General features: G+C 45.0%; 1 protein-coding gene across 3 annotated transcripts; it reads right to left on the reverse strand.

Moving 5' to 3' along the window:
* Window positions 1-1,161: 1,161 nt before the first annotated feature.
* On the reverse strand, window positions 1,162-13,943 carry LOC144946301 (CTD small phosphatase-like protein). 3 transcript variants are annotated; one of them, XM_078875244.1, is made up of 8 exons: window positions 13,840-13,943; window positions 13,122-13,300; window positions 10,670-10,830; window positions 9,642-9,743; window positions 7,460-7,516; window positions 6,697-6,789; window positions 6,145-6,330; window positions 1,162-5,141 (listed from the first exon to the last, which is right to left on the reverse strand). In XM_078875244.1, exons 2-8 carry the CDS (start codon window positions 13,204-13,206, stop codon window positions 5,016-5,018), a joined length of 810 nt encoding a protein of 269 aa, XP_078731370.1. In that variant the 5' UTR covers window positions 13,207-13,300; window positions 13,840-13,943; the 3' UTR covers window positions 1,162-5,015. The 3 variants fall into 3 exon arrangements, with proteins under 3 accessions (XP_078731370.1, XP_078731462.1, XP_078731315.1); XM_078875336.1 differs by having other exon boundaries at window positions 13,122-13,291; window positions 13,840-13,899; XM_078875189.1 differs by lacking the exon at window positions 13,840-13,943 and having other exon boundaries at window positions 13,122-13,394.
* Between the last annotated feature and the right edge of the window lie 3,568 nt (window positions 13,944-17,511).

Raw genomic sequence — 17,511 nt, forward strand, 5'->3', positions numbered from 1 at the left:
GTAAGGTAAAGGGTAGGGTAAAGGTAGCGCTGAAGAATTACCTGGTAGGGTAAAGGTAGCGTGAAGTTTTACCCGGTAAATATCGTTTACCGCTCGCTAATAGCTCCGTGGCGTCGTCCGTGGCCTCCATTTAGAATTTGAATCCTTTGATGTCGAACCAGTTTGGAGACGGACCACGTTCTTGAGGTAGAGGACGAGGATGCCAGCAACGGCATTTTCGGGGTCGCTGCGAACAGCAATCAAGAGGCAGCGGCATGCGTTCCCGTGGGAGAACACGCACGATTGGATGCAGGGTGATCCCCATGTGCAGCAAGGGAAGCGGCAGTGCGTGCACTGCTGCAAGTGGTTTTCCTCGCGACGGGGTGGAAAGCCCACCTCAAGAAGCAACACAACGTGCTCGCCCCGGGCAGCGAGGTCGGGACGTCGGCGTCAAAACCTTTTTCATGTGTAGTACCCCAGTAATTACCCTGTAATCGGGTAATTTGGATAGGGTAAAATGTAGGGTAAAGGTAGTCTCGTTGCTTTTGAACTTTTACCTTACCTTGCTAAAGGGTAAAAGGTAAGGGTAGATTGTATTGTGGTAAGGTAATAGGTAGGGTAAAGGTAGGCTCGTTGTTTGTACCTTTTACCTTACCTTGCCGCAGTCTAGGTTAACCCTATGTGAAGGCTCAGTTATCTTGAATCCTAAGGGTTAGGGGATTGCCTAGTGTATGCGCCTTAACATTAAACAAATCTGATTATGGTAATGTTTAAGTGTGCAGAAAACATGACACACGGTAAACATGGTGACTTGAGATTGGTGTAGCTTGGAGATAAAAACGCTGGGTAAGGTGGTTGTTGTGCAAGTCAAGGTGGAGTTTTATGAACTCGGTGACATGATTGTGTCTATGTAATTACTGATACAACTTGACCATTTATTTTGCCATCCTTTGTGGTTATCTTGGGAGAATGGTTTAAAAAAACCCACCAGTGTTTTCCCATTCCCCAGAACAATTTTTTCACAACCCAGCCCATGATGAATCTGGCACTCGAATGCAGGGGAACTGGGGATAGCACGAGGTTGGCAAGACGAGCAGCAGCACTGCACACCAATCATACTGCACCGGGATAAGCACATATGTTCGGTTAAATGTTTACACCAGAAAAGGGCTTACCAAGTCATACATGAAAAGGTTTATTAAAAACAAGTACTTACAGTACTTAAGCAATCAGCATCATAAACTGTAACTCACAACAGAAAGAAATTAAACATTAATGTTATGGCTTTATTTACTTGTATTAAAAGCATTTGACTACAAACTAAAAAAAGGAACCCCTGGAGTACCTTATATTACAAATTTGTGACAAACTGTGCAGAATGTAATTTCAAGTCTTGAAATCTTGCTGTGTTTAATAGCACAGTGTTTTAGTTGGTATAGGCACAGCAGTGATCACTTCAGCCCAACTTCTCGCACCCTTCCAAAAATCGATAGTGTAATATGCTAGGTGTAAATAATTTTTAACTATCAAAACACCCACAACAGTGTTAATTGGTCTACCATTCCAGACAAATTAACAAATAATAAATTACACAATGTTTTGGTTTTTAGGCACTTATTAAAATGAAAGCTGCCAAAATGTTTGTTGTTACCGTGTCACTAATAGAAGAGAAAAAACATGTAAGAATTATTTTGTAATATTTATATAATTTCATTTTTTTAACCATAATCCAGCCTCCCGTCTGAAATCAAAATAGCCATATAGGAGTTTCAGCCGGATTTCTTGAACGCATCTCCACGTTGCTATGGCCAACCCTTGGCAACATTTAATTTCTGCCTGCTCTGGCCTCGGATAACTACACAGCATGTTTTAACTATCAGGACTGTAACCATTCCTTGAATTCTAGTGATGTTCAAAATGAGTTTTTCTCAGTATTGGCACATACCCTACTTGTAGGACCATTCCAACAAAATACATTTTTTCTTGCACCGTAAACCACGTTTCCACAACTACATATTGAGTTGCATGTATAATCTTTGCAGGAACAAGAGATTTTCTCCTACCATCCCACTATAAGTGTGGTTCGGGAGCATTCAACTATGCAACGTCCTTCAAGTGCACAGGAAGTATGAAACCCTATTTTAGGTAGGTCCATGAATGTGATTTTGGTGTTTCCAGGCTGGAATTACCCCTAGTTGGTTTTATTGTGCTCAATTAACGTCGATTCAGTGGTTATTGGCATAAAGAATGCCAACTTTTACAAAAGAGGCTTGGGTATGTCTCTTAAGTGATTTCAAAAATATTTCACATCACCATATTGACATTATTTTATGAATTAAAATATGCAGTTAGTTATACTAGCTAGGGGATAATGCATCTGGATGCATTGTTTGATGGTGATTAAATGCTTTCTCCTGTGCCTCCTAAGGTTTTGCGACCACTAAGCCCACTGCACAGTTATGAAGCATAACATTTTTGCTAAAATTCAGGATAAAATACTTTTAAAAGGCCAGTATGGATCATCATGAAATATGCCTATCTGCATTCTTTCACTCATAACTACTATTTCCTGCCAATGACGATCAAGTAGGATTAATGTCACATCCTATAGTTTGACCTTTTACCAATGGTTCATCATGTTTAATATAGTTGTGGGTCATACATTGATCTGCTCTAGAATGCCCAGGGGAGCATCCGTCACCAGCCTCTGAAGCAGTATTCCAGAAATTTTGGGAGCAATTGAGTGCTTTATATGTATACTCTCTTGGTCCCAAATCGATATCTTTTCCAGAGGCCAACCTTGGCAGAGTTATTCTCAACCTCATCTAAGGCCCTCACCCTAGGCACATCTATCATCATAAATTGACAATGTTGCACGTAAACTCATGACATGAATGTAACCCATGAGGCTGCAACATTCAAAATGTCCTTGTGACACACCTATGAGGCCAATGCGCATTGGGTCTCCCTGCAGTTGTGAACAAGAGTTTGTGATGGGAGTACAGCAGATTGGCACACCCTGCAGTTGCATCTCTTGTTCATATTCCTACTAAGATGCAACCTCTCCAATGCACAGCTGATCCTGTATATTGGCAATGATTTTTGGAAATAGGAAGAGCAATTGTGTCATCCTTAACAGGTTCACAAGAACTGGTCTGGGGGATCACAGCTGTATTCTGCAATTTCAAACACAAATTTAAAAACCCAAATTATTATGATCTAACCATGAAGTGTCCCGCAGTAGTCGTAATCAACCAACGTGTCACTTGAATACTGGAGAAAAATTATAGGAAAATATTACTTCGCATTAAAGCATTACATATTTATTCCATACCAAAAAATCTAAACTAAATGTAAGTCTGCTTTGCTTTGGTAATAAACAATATATGTTATCCGTGTCCGGCAATGTGGTCGTGTTTTCCCTCTTGTAATATCTCGCAGAGATGACAGCAACGTTAACAAAAATCTACCCTCATACGTCCTTTATTGACAGCAACCTTAAACGATATATGAAATTCGTTAACACTATAATTTAAAAAGATTGTAGTGGTACCAGGTGTTTTTATGTAACACACTTGATAATATAAAATAAATTAGTATCTTACTCAATGAGCACCTAAAAACCAAAACATGTCATGAGCACATACAAGCTACTGTGAAATGGTAACTGCTATATTTAATGCCAAAGTTTTACTACAACCAAAATTATAAAGGTCCACATTTAAAAGGTATTATAAAACAAACCAAATGTGTAGGATAAAAATAAAAAAGAGTAAATCAAAATGTAAAGCACACTAAATTAGCTATTTTGTCATGGTTTGCCATTTCACAATACGGAACCTTTCGTTGCATTGGTCCTCAATAACAGGGATTGTAGAGATCAATAATAAAGCCAGACATTGTTTGGTCCTACCAAACTAAAAACATGAAAACACTGGTGTTTATCACATACAATATTTGCCAAAGCTTTACAAATTTTACACTCATGACTTAAAAAACATGCACAAATGCAAACACAGCCTTAAAAAGCACACACCGCTAAGGTGCAAGTGCTTTACGGGTTTACAGCATCTTAAGGACTTGAATCCGAATTCCCAAAATTGCAAAAATAGATTATTTTTTATATCCTAGTAACATTGTAACAGTTAAGACATTAAAAAGCCCTCCCAACTTCCCATATAACGTTCACAATACACTCAACGCGATTTTAAGTTATAAAAGGGAAAAAAGTAAATATCTATATAATAACGCCTTAAAACAAAAAACTGTTTTTCTGGCACAATGAAGACATGTTACGTCATGTCATTCCACCACCAGCTTCCCTAGTGATACCGTTGTGCAAAGTCTCTTCAAAACTGCAGAGGTTTTCCATAGCAGTTTGGTGGCAACATCTTCTGTTGAGCCAGTCATACTGTATCATCAACTCTTGATAATATTATGAAAGAGGAACCCAGTCTCCAGGATAAGAGAAAATACATCTTCCAAGTGTGTGTGAATTTGGATAAAAGCCAATCACAACCAATTAAGCTGTTTAATGTAAAATAAATTGACACACAGAGCAACTGTGGTGCTGGTGAATGGCAGGCAACAGCATAAAAGGTAAGGCTCAGGAGGAAGCAAGAAAATGTTTGATGGCACAGTCACCTTTATAAGCGAGCTTACTCCCCCTCCCCCCCCAGAGGGCACAGGATTTATAATTTGGATAGTTTTCCACAACAATGAGAATGAGAGGCATGCAGTTGATCTCGGGAAGACTGGAAAGACAGTCACTTTTATCCACCACCAGCAACACGAGACAGTGACAACTCCTAACAAAATGTCAGGTCATTAACTGGCAGTTTCAGTAAACCTCATTAGTACTTGCCGCGGACAAGATGGTTATTTTCACCAATAATGTTCAATCAGTATCTAACCGATTGCTTACAGTCACCTGGACAACAGACCGAGAGTCTAATTTGGTAAAGAATATTGCTGGAAATAACTTTGCCGCAGTCTCATTTTTTTGGTGTCCGACGCAGCTCTTTTGAAAGTGGCCGCTACCTCTGCCGATGACGCTGCAGGATGGTGAAGATGTCCTCGGTTTTACCGAGCTCCTCAAAGAGTGGGATGAGGTCCAGCAGCTCCATGTCGGACATGTCATCAAACCATGAACCCACTGGGACCTGGCAAAGACAGTGGCAATGCAAACTAAAAGCCAAGAAATTGTTTAAGTATTATACTCTATTTACACTACCCTGTAATAATAATAATGATGAAAATATATATTTTTTGTCCAGAGTGCTGCAATAGGATGTTTGGCCAATTGAATTAAAGTGATTGGTATTTAGGAATAAAACTATATATATAAAAAAACAACCCATGGATGGTATCTAAGAATCTAATGCTGTACTGTCATTTCCACCCAAACCCACAAAAGTTCACTTCCCAGACAGCCTTTCATTCAAGTGCTAGCCAGGTTCATCTCTGCTTAACCCGTGGGTTATAACAAGATCAGGTAAGATTCTGCATGATTTGGTTGTAAATGTTAAATGATACATAATGTATAAAACTGAAACAGACCAATCTAAAGTGGAGCTCATTTATTAGGCTCCCTTCAGAAATCCAATCATTCAATTTTTTTGTACACTTTTAAATGGGGATATAAAAACAATTGTGAAAGTGAAATAAAAACAATTGTCCATTCAAAATGTATTGCCCAGCCTATTATGCATTATTGTAAAGAACAAATCACGTAAGGATTAGACTGAACATTATCGTACTGACGAGTTTAAGGGAAATGCGCCCTTGCGTTGTGCCACTAACACTGTTCCTCCCATTGCATTTACGCCCCCTGCTGTCCCACCCACCAGCATTAATGCGAATAGTTCAGGCATCACTGTATATCATTTAAATATTTACAACAATGGTAATGTTCGCCCCGATGTCAATACAATGCTGAATAAAGGCCTCCTGACGCTGTGTCAATCAAGGGGGCTGTTTAGCCAACTCACTAAACTCGTCAGTGTGGGTTGATAATTGAGGGCAGGACCAGTTTGGATACATCACTTCATAAGTGAAGTATGGAATGTGACATTATAATTAAAACATTATATTGTACCTACTTATTTACAACACTGTGAAATGTGCACATCAGTAACTGCAAGGAAGCAAAACACAATTTCTTACCGCATTTTCCGGGTGGAATATGTAAGAGGCTGGCGAGTTGTCGATGATGATGGTCTGGCTGAGATCACGGCCGAGTCGACTCAAGTCCTTTACGTAGCTGCCATGGTGAAAGACGCAGGATTCTCGAAAGAGACGAACTCTGAACACTCCCCATCGATCCAGCAGGTCAGCCACTGGGTCTGCGTACTTTTCACATACGACCCAACCAACAGGTGGATAGGGGATCGATCAGACATAGGCACAGGACATTAATATACAAGGCACTGCAGTCGAGCGAAACCGAAGCAGATCACATTAATGGAATTGCTGATCCAGAAATACCACATTTCAAAAGTAACAAAGCTTCCGCCTTAATATTGTTAAAATGAATATGCTAATCAGTCGGAATACTACAGTGGATAGGGAAATTTATTTTTATCCCATGACATGGACTTTTGCATTCTAAAATGTGCATGCAGACTAACATCATAAGACATTGATTATCATGTTGTATATGTTGTTAAAATGTTAATGAGATTGTATTTTGTTGATTTAAAGACTTATGATAAATACCTTAGCTAGGCTAGCAGTAAAGAGGACACATTCAAAAAGTTCTCCCATGCGCTGAAGGAACTCGTCCACAAAAGGTCTCTTCATCACGTACACCTGTAAGATATATACAGCTAATAAGCCACTACACCTTTGCTTTGCAGGAAATATAGTACAAATATCGCTCTTGAAAGAGAAACCCCATGTTGTTAAATCAATAGTTTTTGTAAATTACAGCCAGCTAATACATGTTTTAAACTGTTCATCCAGTGAAAACGCTACCTATTTGGAGCAAATTATGATGTACAAATAAAACAATGGTCTAATGTACCAAGTGCACACTTTAAAAATGCTATCACTAAAATGCAAAGCCGTTTGAGGTCAACATTTTTAAACTCTAATTTCTTGGTTACAGGAACTTGTTTTAGTACTCTAAGTTAATTATGACATGATTTATAATATAGAATTTTTGTACACTTGGAAGAAAACTTTTAAATGACACAATTTGTAAGGTACTGACTAGTGTCTAGCAATAAAAATGTTGGCTGTATACATTGTAAGCATTAAATAGAGGTAGAGCACAAGACGTTTGCAGACTACACCCGGATCAAGCAACCGAGGAAAGGCCCACGAGTAACACAGCCTATCCTGGATTACTTGAACAGGGTGCCAGCCTAAAGATTTTACCTCCACACACTTAGTGAATCTAAAGCATATTATCGGCATGACCAGTTCAAAACAATGTTTACACTTGAAATGTAATTTAGTGCACGAGCTCTTGCTTTACCTGATGTGTTGTTCCCTCAATTTCTACTGGAATGATGAAGTCTGCATTTTCAATGGGCTGAAAGAAAACAATTAAAAAGTAAGCAGCATATAACAATAACTATATTGGAACAATTGTCTCACTGTATAAGCATGCCTTTTGTGTAAAAGTTGATACTGAGGCAGATGTACAGGTTAGGGACACAAGCCAAATGCAAATGTTATGCCATTCTCATGTTTCCAAGAAAAATGCTATTGTATACAGTACAGTGCTTGTTTCCAAAAATATATGTACATTGGCAAAGCATCAAGGAACATGCGTGTCAACAGGATTTTTTCTACTTAAAACTATATATTGTTTTAAAACGGTCTAATGTAATTCAATCTTTCATTCAAAGCCAATATATTTAATGTGCAGAGTGTTTGGATTTTAAACTCAAATATGCAAAAAAAACAATTTATAAGCAGCCCCAGTGATTCATAATAACACATTCAAGGTTTGAATAACAATGGTAACAAGGTTTGTGCCTTTGGCAACTTCAGTAATGTCGCTTCTCAATTTGGCAGCTAATTCATAACATCCAGCATCATCAGGTGTTAATAAAAAGCTCAGCGCTTACATGAGAGCCGATCTTATGTTAAACACGCGAGAGATGAGCTTTTGTTAAAACCTGACGGTGCTGGAAAAAATTGCCCATATAGTTTGCTTGCTTTTCAACGTTTCTCCAGTTTGCTGAACCAATTCAATTGACATATTTGCCCATGTGACAATTTCATTTTATTGGCTCTATCGGGTGGTAGATGGTGGTAGTTTTAAAATATATACAGTACATATCTACACGACCTCGCCCAAAATAAACCAATTATGAATCATAATATTGTATGTATGTAGAATTTTACAATTGATAGTTTGTGCATGTAAAAGACACAAGTCATCTCAGTGGATGCTTTTGCACAACTTGTACAATCAAGAATTTAAACAGCAGATGTAAATTCTTAGTAGACGCAGTCAACACATAAAAAACGCCTATGGGTGAATGTGGCTAGCGACTGCAAGCCATGCGATCAGTTTGGACACGCATGTGACGTGGAAAACATACTTTATCTAATTTTTGCTCAATACTGCCGTGTTTCGGAGAATAAGTTGACTCTACACACAATTTGGAATGTGCCTTGTCACCACAGAAACTGCAAGTTTAAATCATGTTGACTTTCCAGTATTAAAGTAAAATATTTTAACAAAACGAATAAAATGAACGTCTTTGTAGCCACAGAGAATACAGAACATGGGCTTGCAGATAAGACTGTGAAGCAATCCAGTTGATGACTTTCAAAACCGTACAGATCGCCAATTCCGACCGTCAGGATTTAGGGTTTCATAAAAGTACATAGTATAATTTGTAATATATAAGGTGAACAACATGATATAGTGTGCACATGTCCTTAGAAGCACTAGTGGGACTACTCTATTTTAAAAATAGTTCCTGGTTTAATTCTATGGAAGGGAAATCTGCCATTGTGTGTTTTTGCTTTAAGATACATTACAAAATAACTTTTAAAGAATATTACTGTACAATATTATCTGCATTGTAAGATAAAAACACACTTGACAAATTAATCCAAGGATAAAACACCCCAAAATGAAACCTCTACGACCAGTGTGTTTAAACATGTTTGTGGATGATGACTTTAGCGGAGACAGAAGTTTGCCACACATACTGTTCCGTTTAGATGCGACTTGATATAATGTTACTTCACGTGAGTAATGAATACTTAGCCGTAGAGATACATTAAAAATAAACCATAGATAGCATTACAATTCAGAGGCAATAAACTAAGAGCCATAAATTACAATTTGCAACTGAAAAAACTCTCTAATAAGGATAAACATATTTGAACGTTAAATATTTACCAAAAACTAATGTTGCAGACCCAGCGAATATTTACCAGAGATGGAAAACTTTACAAAAGCAAAATAAATATTTTAAAAATCTGACCAATAAAGACAATTATGCTAATTATTTTTGTGGTAATCGAATACTTTTTAGTCGTGCCACAGCCCAAGTGTCATAGTCTACATATGATCACCAAATGACATTTATAGGTTATCCAACAATGCCTAGCATCACAGCCATTAAGGTTTCAACAACGAGATATCAGTAGAAAAATACAATTCATCAATATGCACGTGGGACCATACATACCTTGAAAGAGCTGTGCACCAGGGTCTCATCTAGATCGATGACCATACACTTCTTCCCTTCATCCAAGGGCCTTAGCTCTGGTAAAAGTGGCCTTTCCACTGGCTGAGAAAGAGAAACCCGCCTCAGTAATGCAATCCACCCTTGTGGTTAGGCAATGCCTTTGACTGAAAGTGAACCAATGTACTTCATTGGTGAGGCAATGTTCTTGGCAAGGTACACATTTTCCCCCCAAAAATAAATGTAGTTTAAAAACAATTTATTTGAAATATTTACACAAAAAAGATGCACGTTCAGGGTGATAAATACCGTTTATAGAGGGCAGTTAATAAATGGCAACACTACCCAAGGGGCAAGTGGCATTCACAGCAGGGTTACATTTCACTTCTATTTTACAAGCAATTACCGTTGTGTCTCGGTGATAAACTTATCCAAACAGGATATTTTATTTTAAATAAAGGTTGTTCCATGCAGATGTTAAGTATAAAAGTTACAAGGCATTAACCACAAACTAAGTTCGTATTCATTTAAGTTAAAGGTAAGGTTAATGACAAACATTTCTATATGCATTAAATACCTTTGGCACTTCTTCAGATGTCATACAAACTGCTTGAGGTTATTTTCAGCCCTTTTCACTATGCGTTCAAACTTGAAAATCATTGACACATTACTAAACTGGACGCTGCACACCGCCATGCGAGCACTGGTCGAGCGAAAGGTTTCGAGAAGTCTAAGCGTAAAGTACACCTAAAACTCTTGAGAAACGTCAACGGTATACCACACGGGCTTAAATTTAGTACTTCCAATGAATGTTTAGCTGGCTCTACGGTGCCCTCAACACACTGCTAAGAAAAGCTTTTTGTTGATAAATGCGAGTCAGATGTTCGAGCCTGGGTGTTCATTACATGGGCTATAAACAAGCAAGCACACACACACAAGTTGGCCTTTGTAATAACTTCACCATCGTAGGAAATTCGGCTCTCCACTGCACACTCGGTGACACAGAAGGCTGTGCGCGCCACAGGTCTCACCTTGAGCAGGGCCCCATTCTCCTCCACCTTCTTGGGTGCCTCGATGGCGATGCTTTTGGGGACAGCAGGCTCGCCATCGTACTTGCGAAAGCAGCTGAAGAATGAGCCAAACAGGCTTTTCTTGTTTCGATTTTTCTTCACTACAGCTTTACTAAACGACCCTAACACGCACACAAATATAGTTTCGTCTTTACATTTTTTTTGAAGAATATCCTTCCAATATACACATTTTTCGGAATTTGGCTTCAGCAAGCCCAACAACTAAATACAAACGTGCTTATAATAAGGCAGATATAAAGATATAAACATTACAGCAATGATGGAGTTCTTCTCACAACAAGTACTTTGGCACAGATTTGAAAAATAACTTATGCATCTACACTTCAAATACTGCCAATACAATGTAGTAAGACACAGCAAAAAAACCCTAATTTAATGTTGTGTTGATTGACTACTGTATCTGCCCTTATCAGTTGGGCTGAACGCCAGAACAATTCTTTTAAAAATCTGTTTTCTCAACCTATGTTTAAACAAAATGTAGTATTCATCATTACAAAGCCTTCTCAGTGCTTTGAGTAAAGAATGTTGCTTAGTTGGTCATACATTTACAGGTTACGATTGCAAACATTGTTCTTCCTTACACCAATGCTCTTGCAGAATACTGTACATCCTTATTTCAAGGCACATTCTCCAACGTCACACAGTTGGTTGCAATACCAATCTCAAAACCGGCCGAACTACCATTCTGAATATTAGTTTTGGGACTAAAAAACAAGATTATGGGAAGGCACGTTTGTGGTGTCAACCGAGGTAGCCCCTCGCCCTAATCACACACGCATTTTTTAAGTTTCAATTCCATGAATAGACTTCAGCTGCCAAGCTGACGTTATTTATCTCGTCCTACTTTTAACTCATCAGTGAAACGAGGACATAGTCGGACAGCGTGGACATTAACGTTGTACGTGAAGTAAAATGAACAAAAGTTCCCCGTTTCCGAGCTCAATGAATAAATAAAAGTCCACACATTCACAAACAGAATAGGATTAACACATTTGAAAACAAAGATAGGAATGAACTTGGTACAAGTTGATTTAATTTTGGGATCAAATTACGAGTTTTTGCTAAATAACACCACCGCCACCTCGGCTTTGGTTACGAACGTCCACAAGATACTGCTGATGAGACGCAACACGTGTGAATCCCATTAGAGGCACAACAATCGGATGGCGCTCGGATTAGACGGCTTGTTTAGATTGTTATGGTGACGGCTGATACTCGGATTAGGGATAATTTAGGGCTAAGTTGGTTTAGGATTATTGAGGTGATAAGGCCAGGGTCAGCCTCAAAGTTGGGAATCAGCGTTGGCCACAAATTAAATAAGGACATTCGTAGGACCAAGGTCACGAGGGACTCAAGTTAGGGATATAGTTTGGCAATTGTTTCAGGTCTACAAGTGTGACTAGAGCCAGAGGTATCAGGTTTGATCTCACCAAACAGGTTCAATGTCAAGCTCATTTATGATGAGAGTTTCTGCCTCGTGTGTCGCTCACGGGGTTGAGAGTCTCGCAGGCGCGATGGCTATGGACGGGCGTTGTGGCCGTCGCTTCACAAAACACAAACCACGATACGAAATCAAAACCACGAACCCAACAACAACCACCACCAATTTACACAACGCTCAACGAAAATATCAACACCGCCGACACACGGTGCTGAAATGTCGCAAGATTTGTCAAGGATTACCCTCGGCGTTACGACACACGCAGTGCGGGGTTTGCCTTATTGTGTTTGTAATTGGCAGAGGTTGTTTTCGTTTACGACGTGACACGGTGTGGCACCGTCAGCGAGATTCTCGTCGAGCACCAACCCTGACGCATCAGCGATTTAAACGTTTTAGCGCGCTCACGTTTTCATTGTAACGCGGTGCAATCGCCTCGTTAAAAACAAAAACACGCGGCCGTCGGGCCCCCCCTCCCCGCATGCTTCCACCCCACCCCATTGATCCCCCCCTTCCCCCCCCCCATTGACCCCCCCCTTCCCCCCCCCATTGACCCCCCGTCCCACCCCGCATGCTTCCACCCCCCCCATTGACCCCCCCGTCCCACCCCGCATGCTTCCACTCACCCCACCCCATTAACCCCCCCTCACTTCCCCTTCCATGGACGCCCTCTCCCGCCCTCCCCCCTCACGGAGCCCCCCCCTCCCGCCCGGGCACGCGCCGCGCTTGGCGCGAAAAGGCCGCGGCGTTCACAGCCATTGGGGGGGGGGGGGGCCGCGTTCGCTGCTCGGCGTTGGCGCCAACAGCCGCGCTCGCGCTTCCCGCCGTTTTCTCTCCCTCACGCGGTGCGAGCCGCCCCCCCCCTCACTGCTCGCCGTCTCCCATCGTCTCCCTCGCCCCTCGCCCCCCGCCCGCCACCACCACGCTCCACTCGACTATACCCCGCGCTCTCACCTTTCCCTCGCGATGCAGCAGCAGCGGCGCCTCCGCCGCGCTCGTCGTCTATGCTCACTTGCGTGATAATGGACGCCACGTCCATTGGGTGGCGGGCGGGCCGCGGCTCGGCCTCCCCGTCTCCTTCGTCTCCACCGCCGCCGTCGTCGTCGTCGCTGGACTCGCCGTCGCTGCGATCGCTCGGCGTGACGGAAGCCAACATGGAGGCCGCGCCGAGAAGGGGTTGTTTTGGAGGAGGGGCGGGGCGGGTGATGGGGGCGGGGTTGGAACGGGGGGGGGGAATAAATAATTAAATAAACGAAGTTAAAAACAAGCAGCGCGCAGGACCACAACAGCCCCGGGTCAGTTACAAGGCGCCCCCCCCCACAGCCCCTCCCTTCCCCCAACAGCCCCTCCTTTCACCCCCACAACTCCTCCCCCTTACCACGCCCACAACCCCTCCCCCCGACCACTCCACCACCACAGCCCCTCCCTTCCCCCAACAGCCCCTCCCTTACCACGCCCACAGCCCCTCCCCCCTACCACCACAGCCCCTCCCTTTACACCCACAACCCCTCCCCCCTCCACCACCACAGCCCCTCCCTCGCTGGGCTCAATGCCGCCCCCCCTCCACTCGCCCCACCCCCCATTACTCATCAAAGGAACGTAAACAAAAACACCCGAGAGACGCCTGCCATCGCGGCGCATTGCTTTTCGATGATCGGTTGTATTGATGTACCTTGATTAAAGCGGTCAATGTGGAGAGCGCGCACGAGGATTAAGGGGGTCGTGGCCGTTTACGGGGAAGAGATGGAAATGGCGGGAAGCAAAGTGAAGCACGAACCGTGATGGCGGCCGGGCCGCCTTGAAACGCCCCCCCCCTCACAACGGTGGGGGCCACCTGCACACCGCCACTCCCGGGGGGGGGGAAGGCCGCCTGAAAACAACCCCACCCCCCCAGCGAGCGGCCCCACCCGTTCGCGACGGGCGCGCTACGCGATTGGATGGCCCCGGTGTTGCCGCGGTAACCGCGGCCAAGGGGGCGGGGCGCGGGGAGTTTTGAACGCGGCCGCGTGACGACAGCAGCGGAAGCGCTGCGCGCGCTTCCCGCCAATTTGGAGCATCAGCAGCGGCAGCTGTCAGCGTTCTGACAGCCGCCACAACGATGGTCAACTCCCTTGCGATCTGTCAAAGGTTGTGACAGATTGTGTTCTACAGCGTCCCGGAATGTTTTTTCCACTTACCGTATGTTTAGTATTCATAGCGTTATGCATCACGCCAAGTTGGGCTAGTTCAATGATGTTGCCAGAATGTGATGAAGTGTCCAGTTGAGTCGCCTCAGTCAATATGTCTGATCAGTGATTACAATGAAACTGATGAACTATGAAAGTCATTTTGTTGCTTTCATTTACACCATACTACACAACCTTTAACGTCACATTTACTTCCTGTCACACTTCTATATCGGCCATTTATATTGCAGCCCATACACCAACTTACATGATTACCTCCAACTTATATTATTACAACACACGTGTAATGTTTAAGCTACTTGTGTTTTTAAAAGGTGCTCTTCATCGTGACGGCGCGCAAACTCGCTACCAGACACCGTGGTGGTGGTGAGGAAGCGGCCGGCCACAATCCTCGTCGGGTGTCGTGTGTCCCCCTGGCTCCACATCGTGTCCCCCCCCGCCTGGCTCCATGTGTCCCCCCCCTGGCTCCATGTCGTGTCCCCCCCCCCCCCTGGCTCCATGTCGTGTCCCCCCCCTGGCTACATGTCGTGTCCCCCCCACCTGGCTCCATGTCGTGTCCCCCCCCCCCTGGCTCCATGTCGTGTCCCCCCCCCCTGGCTCCATGTCGTGTCCCCCCCCCTGGCTCCATGTCGTGTGTCCCCCCCCTGGCTCCATGTCGTGTCCCCCCCTGGCTCCATGTCGTGTCCCCCCCCTGGCTCCATGTCGTGTCCCCCCCTGGCTCCATGTCGTGTCCCCCCCCCCTGGCTCCACGTCGTGTCCCCCCCCCCCCTGGCTCCATGTCGTGTCCCCCCCCCCTGGCTCCATGTCGTGTCCCCCCCCCCTGGCTCCATGTCGTGTCCCCCCTGGCTCCATGTCGTGTCCCCCCCCTGGCTCCATGTCGTATGTCCCCCCCCCCTGGCTCCATGTCGTGTCCCCCCCTGGCTCCATGTCGTGTCCCCCCCCTGGCTCCATGTCGTGTCCCCCCCCCCTTGGCTCCACGTCGTGTCCCCCCCCTCCTGGCTCCATGTAGTGCCCCCCCCCCCCTGGCTCCATGTCGTGTCCCCCCCCCCTGGCTCCATGTCGTGTCCCGCCCCCCCGGCTCCATGTCGTGTGTCCCCCCCCCTGGCTCCATGTCGTGTCGCCCCCTGGCTCCATGTCGTGTCCCCCCCCTGGCTCCATGTCGTGTCCCCCCCTGGCTCCATGTCGTGTCCCCCCCCTGGCTCCATGTCGTGTCCCCCCCTGGCTCCATGTCGTGTCCCCCCCTGGCTCCATGTCGTGTCCCCCCCCCCTGGCTCCACGTCGTGTCCCCCCCCCTGGCTCCATGTCGTGTCCCCCCCCCCTGGCTCCATGTCGTGTCCCCCCCCCCCTGGCTCCATGTCGTGTCCCCCCTGGCTCCATGTCGTGTCCCCCCCTGGCTCCATGTCGTATGTCCCCCCCCCCCTGGCTCCATGTCGTGTCCCCCCCTGGCTCCATGTCGTGTCCCCCCCCTGGCTCCATGTCGTGTCCCCCCCCCCTTGGCTCCACGTCGTGTCCCCCCCCTCCTGGCTCCATGTAGTGCCCCCCCCCCCCCCTGGCTCCATGTCGTGTCCCCCCCCCTGGCTCCATGTCGTGTCCCCCCCCCCCGGCTCCATGTCGTGTGTCCCCCCCCCTGGCTCCATGTCGTGTGTCCCCCCCCCTGGCTCCATGTCGTGTCCCCCCCTGGCTCCATGTCGTGTCCCCCCCTGGCTCCATGTCATGTCCCCCCCCCTGGCTCCACGTCGTGTCCCCCCCCCCTGGCTCCATGTCGTGTCCCCCCCCCCTGGCTCCATGTCGTGTCCCCCCCCCCTGGCTCCATGTCGTGTCCCCCCCCCCCTGGCTCCATGTCGTGTCCCCCGACTCCGCCGCTCCACCCTCCCGCAGCTATTTTGAGAACAAGGGGATCTACAAACTCGCCGGCCGTGGAAAAATGTAGTGACGCAGCTTTTGCTGCTATTTCAGTTCAGAACTTGATTGCTCCAGTTTGGTGATCACAACAAGACTTTTCACAAACATAGACTCGCAAAGGTGCTGGATGCCTTGTGGTCGACTCAAGAACGTTCATTTGAATGCACAATACATTGGCACCGTTTGTTGAAAGCGGGAAGGATAGATAGGGATTGGAAAATCAATCTGTGCAGGCCAGCGTGATGAAGTATGGCCATACACCCTAATTACCGACACGGCGTGAGTAGGCCTTCATCCAGCAGTTGATTGACAAAGGGCTGTAAGATATATTATCTTATGGTTTCTAATGTACAGAGTACAGTACTTTTAAAGAATCATTCCAGAGTCAACGAACGGAGCACCACTTAAGCTTGTGAGATGTACAACGTTATCGTATTTGTTTTGCAAAGTTGCCAGTTACATTTTTCGATTTGAAGCTTTCGTGACTGCAGGGATTCATATTCTTGGTTCTTTCGGTAAAGTCAGTTAAAATGTCCCCTGGGTCGATAAAAGAGGTAATACTTCGTGGAATGTCAACAGTGATCCACATTGGGGGCCGTCCATAAATGACGTCACACGATTTTTGACCCCCCTCCCCCTTCGTCACACGGCGTCACAAAAAGTCAGACCCCCCCCTCAAATATGACGTCAGAAAGCTCTGCCCCCCCCAATAAATAAAACATGCTTCAAATCGCTTTAAACTATTGTCATTGTAGTGCGTATTTAATGTGGCGCTGCACTCTGATGTTGTAGGGGAAACATTTATTAAAAAGTATTTAATTAAGTAGAACGTGTTGTCTATATTTATTTAAAGTTACGCATTTTGATGTGACGTCACATTTCTCACCCCCCCCCCCCCCATCGTCACACATCGTCACAAATATCTGATCCCCCCCCTAGGTGCGTGACGTCATTTATGGACGGCCCCTTGCCCACGTCATTGGAATGTGGAATTTCCACCACTGGTTCTGGCTCACCATCGAACCAGCAGTGCTTGAGTAGAGAGCAGGCGCACTGGGCCTGCGACACACTGTTGTTGCACGTTGTGTGGAGGTTATCAAACAGCCTTTCATCTACAATTAATAATATCTAGCAATATATTGCTCCTTAGTTCGCAGGAGCTACCATAAATCTGCGTCATTCGTAGGGCAATTGCAGTATGGATTACTGTATTCAAATTACTTTTACAATGATGACACATGTACACAATTCTGGGG

This window comes from Lampetra fluviatilis, chromosome 1, assembly GCF_964198595.1.
Source record: "Lampetra fluviatilis chromosome 1, kcLamFluv1.1, whole genome shotgun sequence".
Classification (NCBI taxonomy): Eukaryota; Metazoa; Chordata; class Hyperoartia; order Petromyzontiformes; family Petromyzontidae; genus Lampetra; species Lampetra fluviatilis.

Bases quoted from the DNA above. Each gene is read 5' to 3' on its own strand.
- LOC144946301 (XM_078875189.1), bottom strand. From the start codon at position 13,323: ATGTTGGCTTCCGTCACGCCGAGCGATCGCAGCGACGGCGAGTCCAGC. The intron at 6,790-7,459 runs GTAAAGCAAGAG...TATATCTTACAG, and splicing joins TTGAGGGAACAACACATCAG to GTGTACGTGATGAAGAGACC. The intron at 6,331-6,696 runs GTATTTATCATA...GTATGTGAAAAG, and splicing joins TTACTGCTAGCCTAGCTAAG to TACGCAGACCCAGTGGCTGA.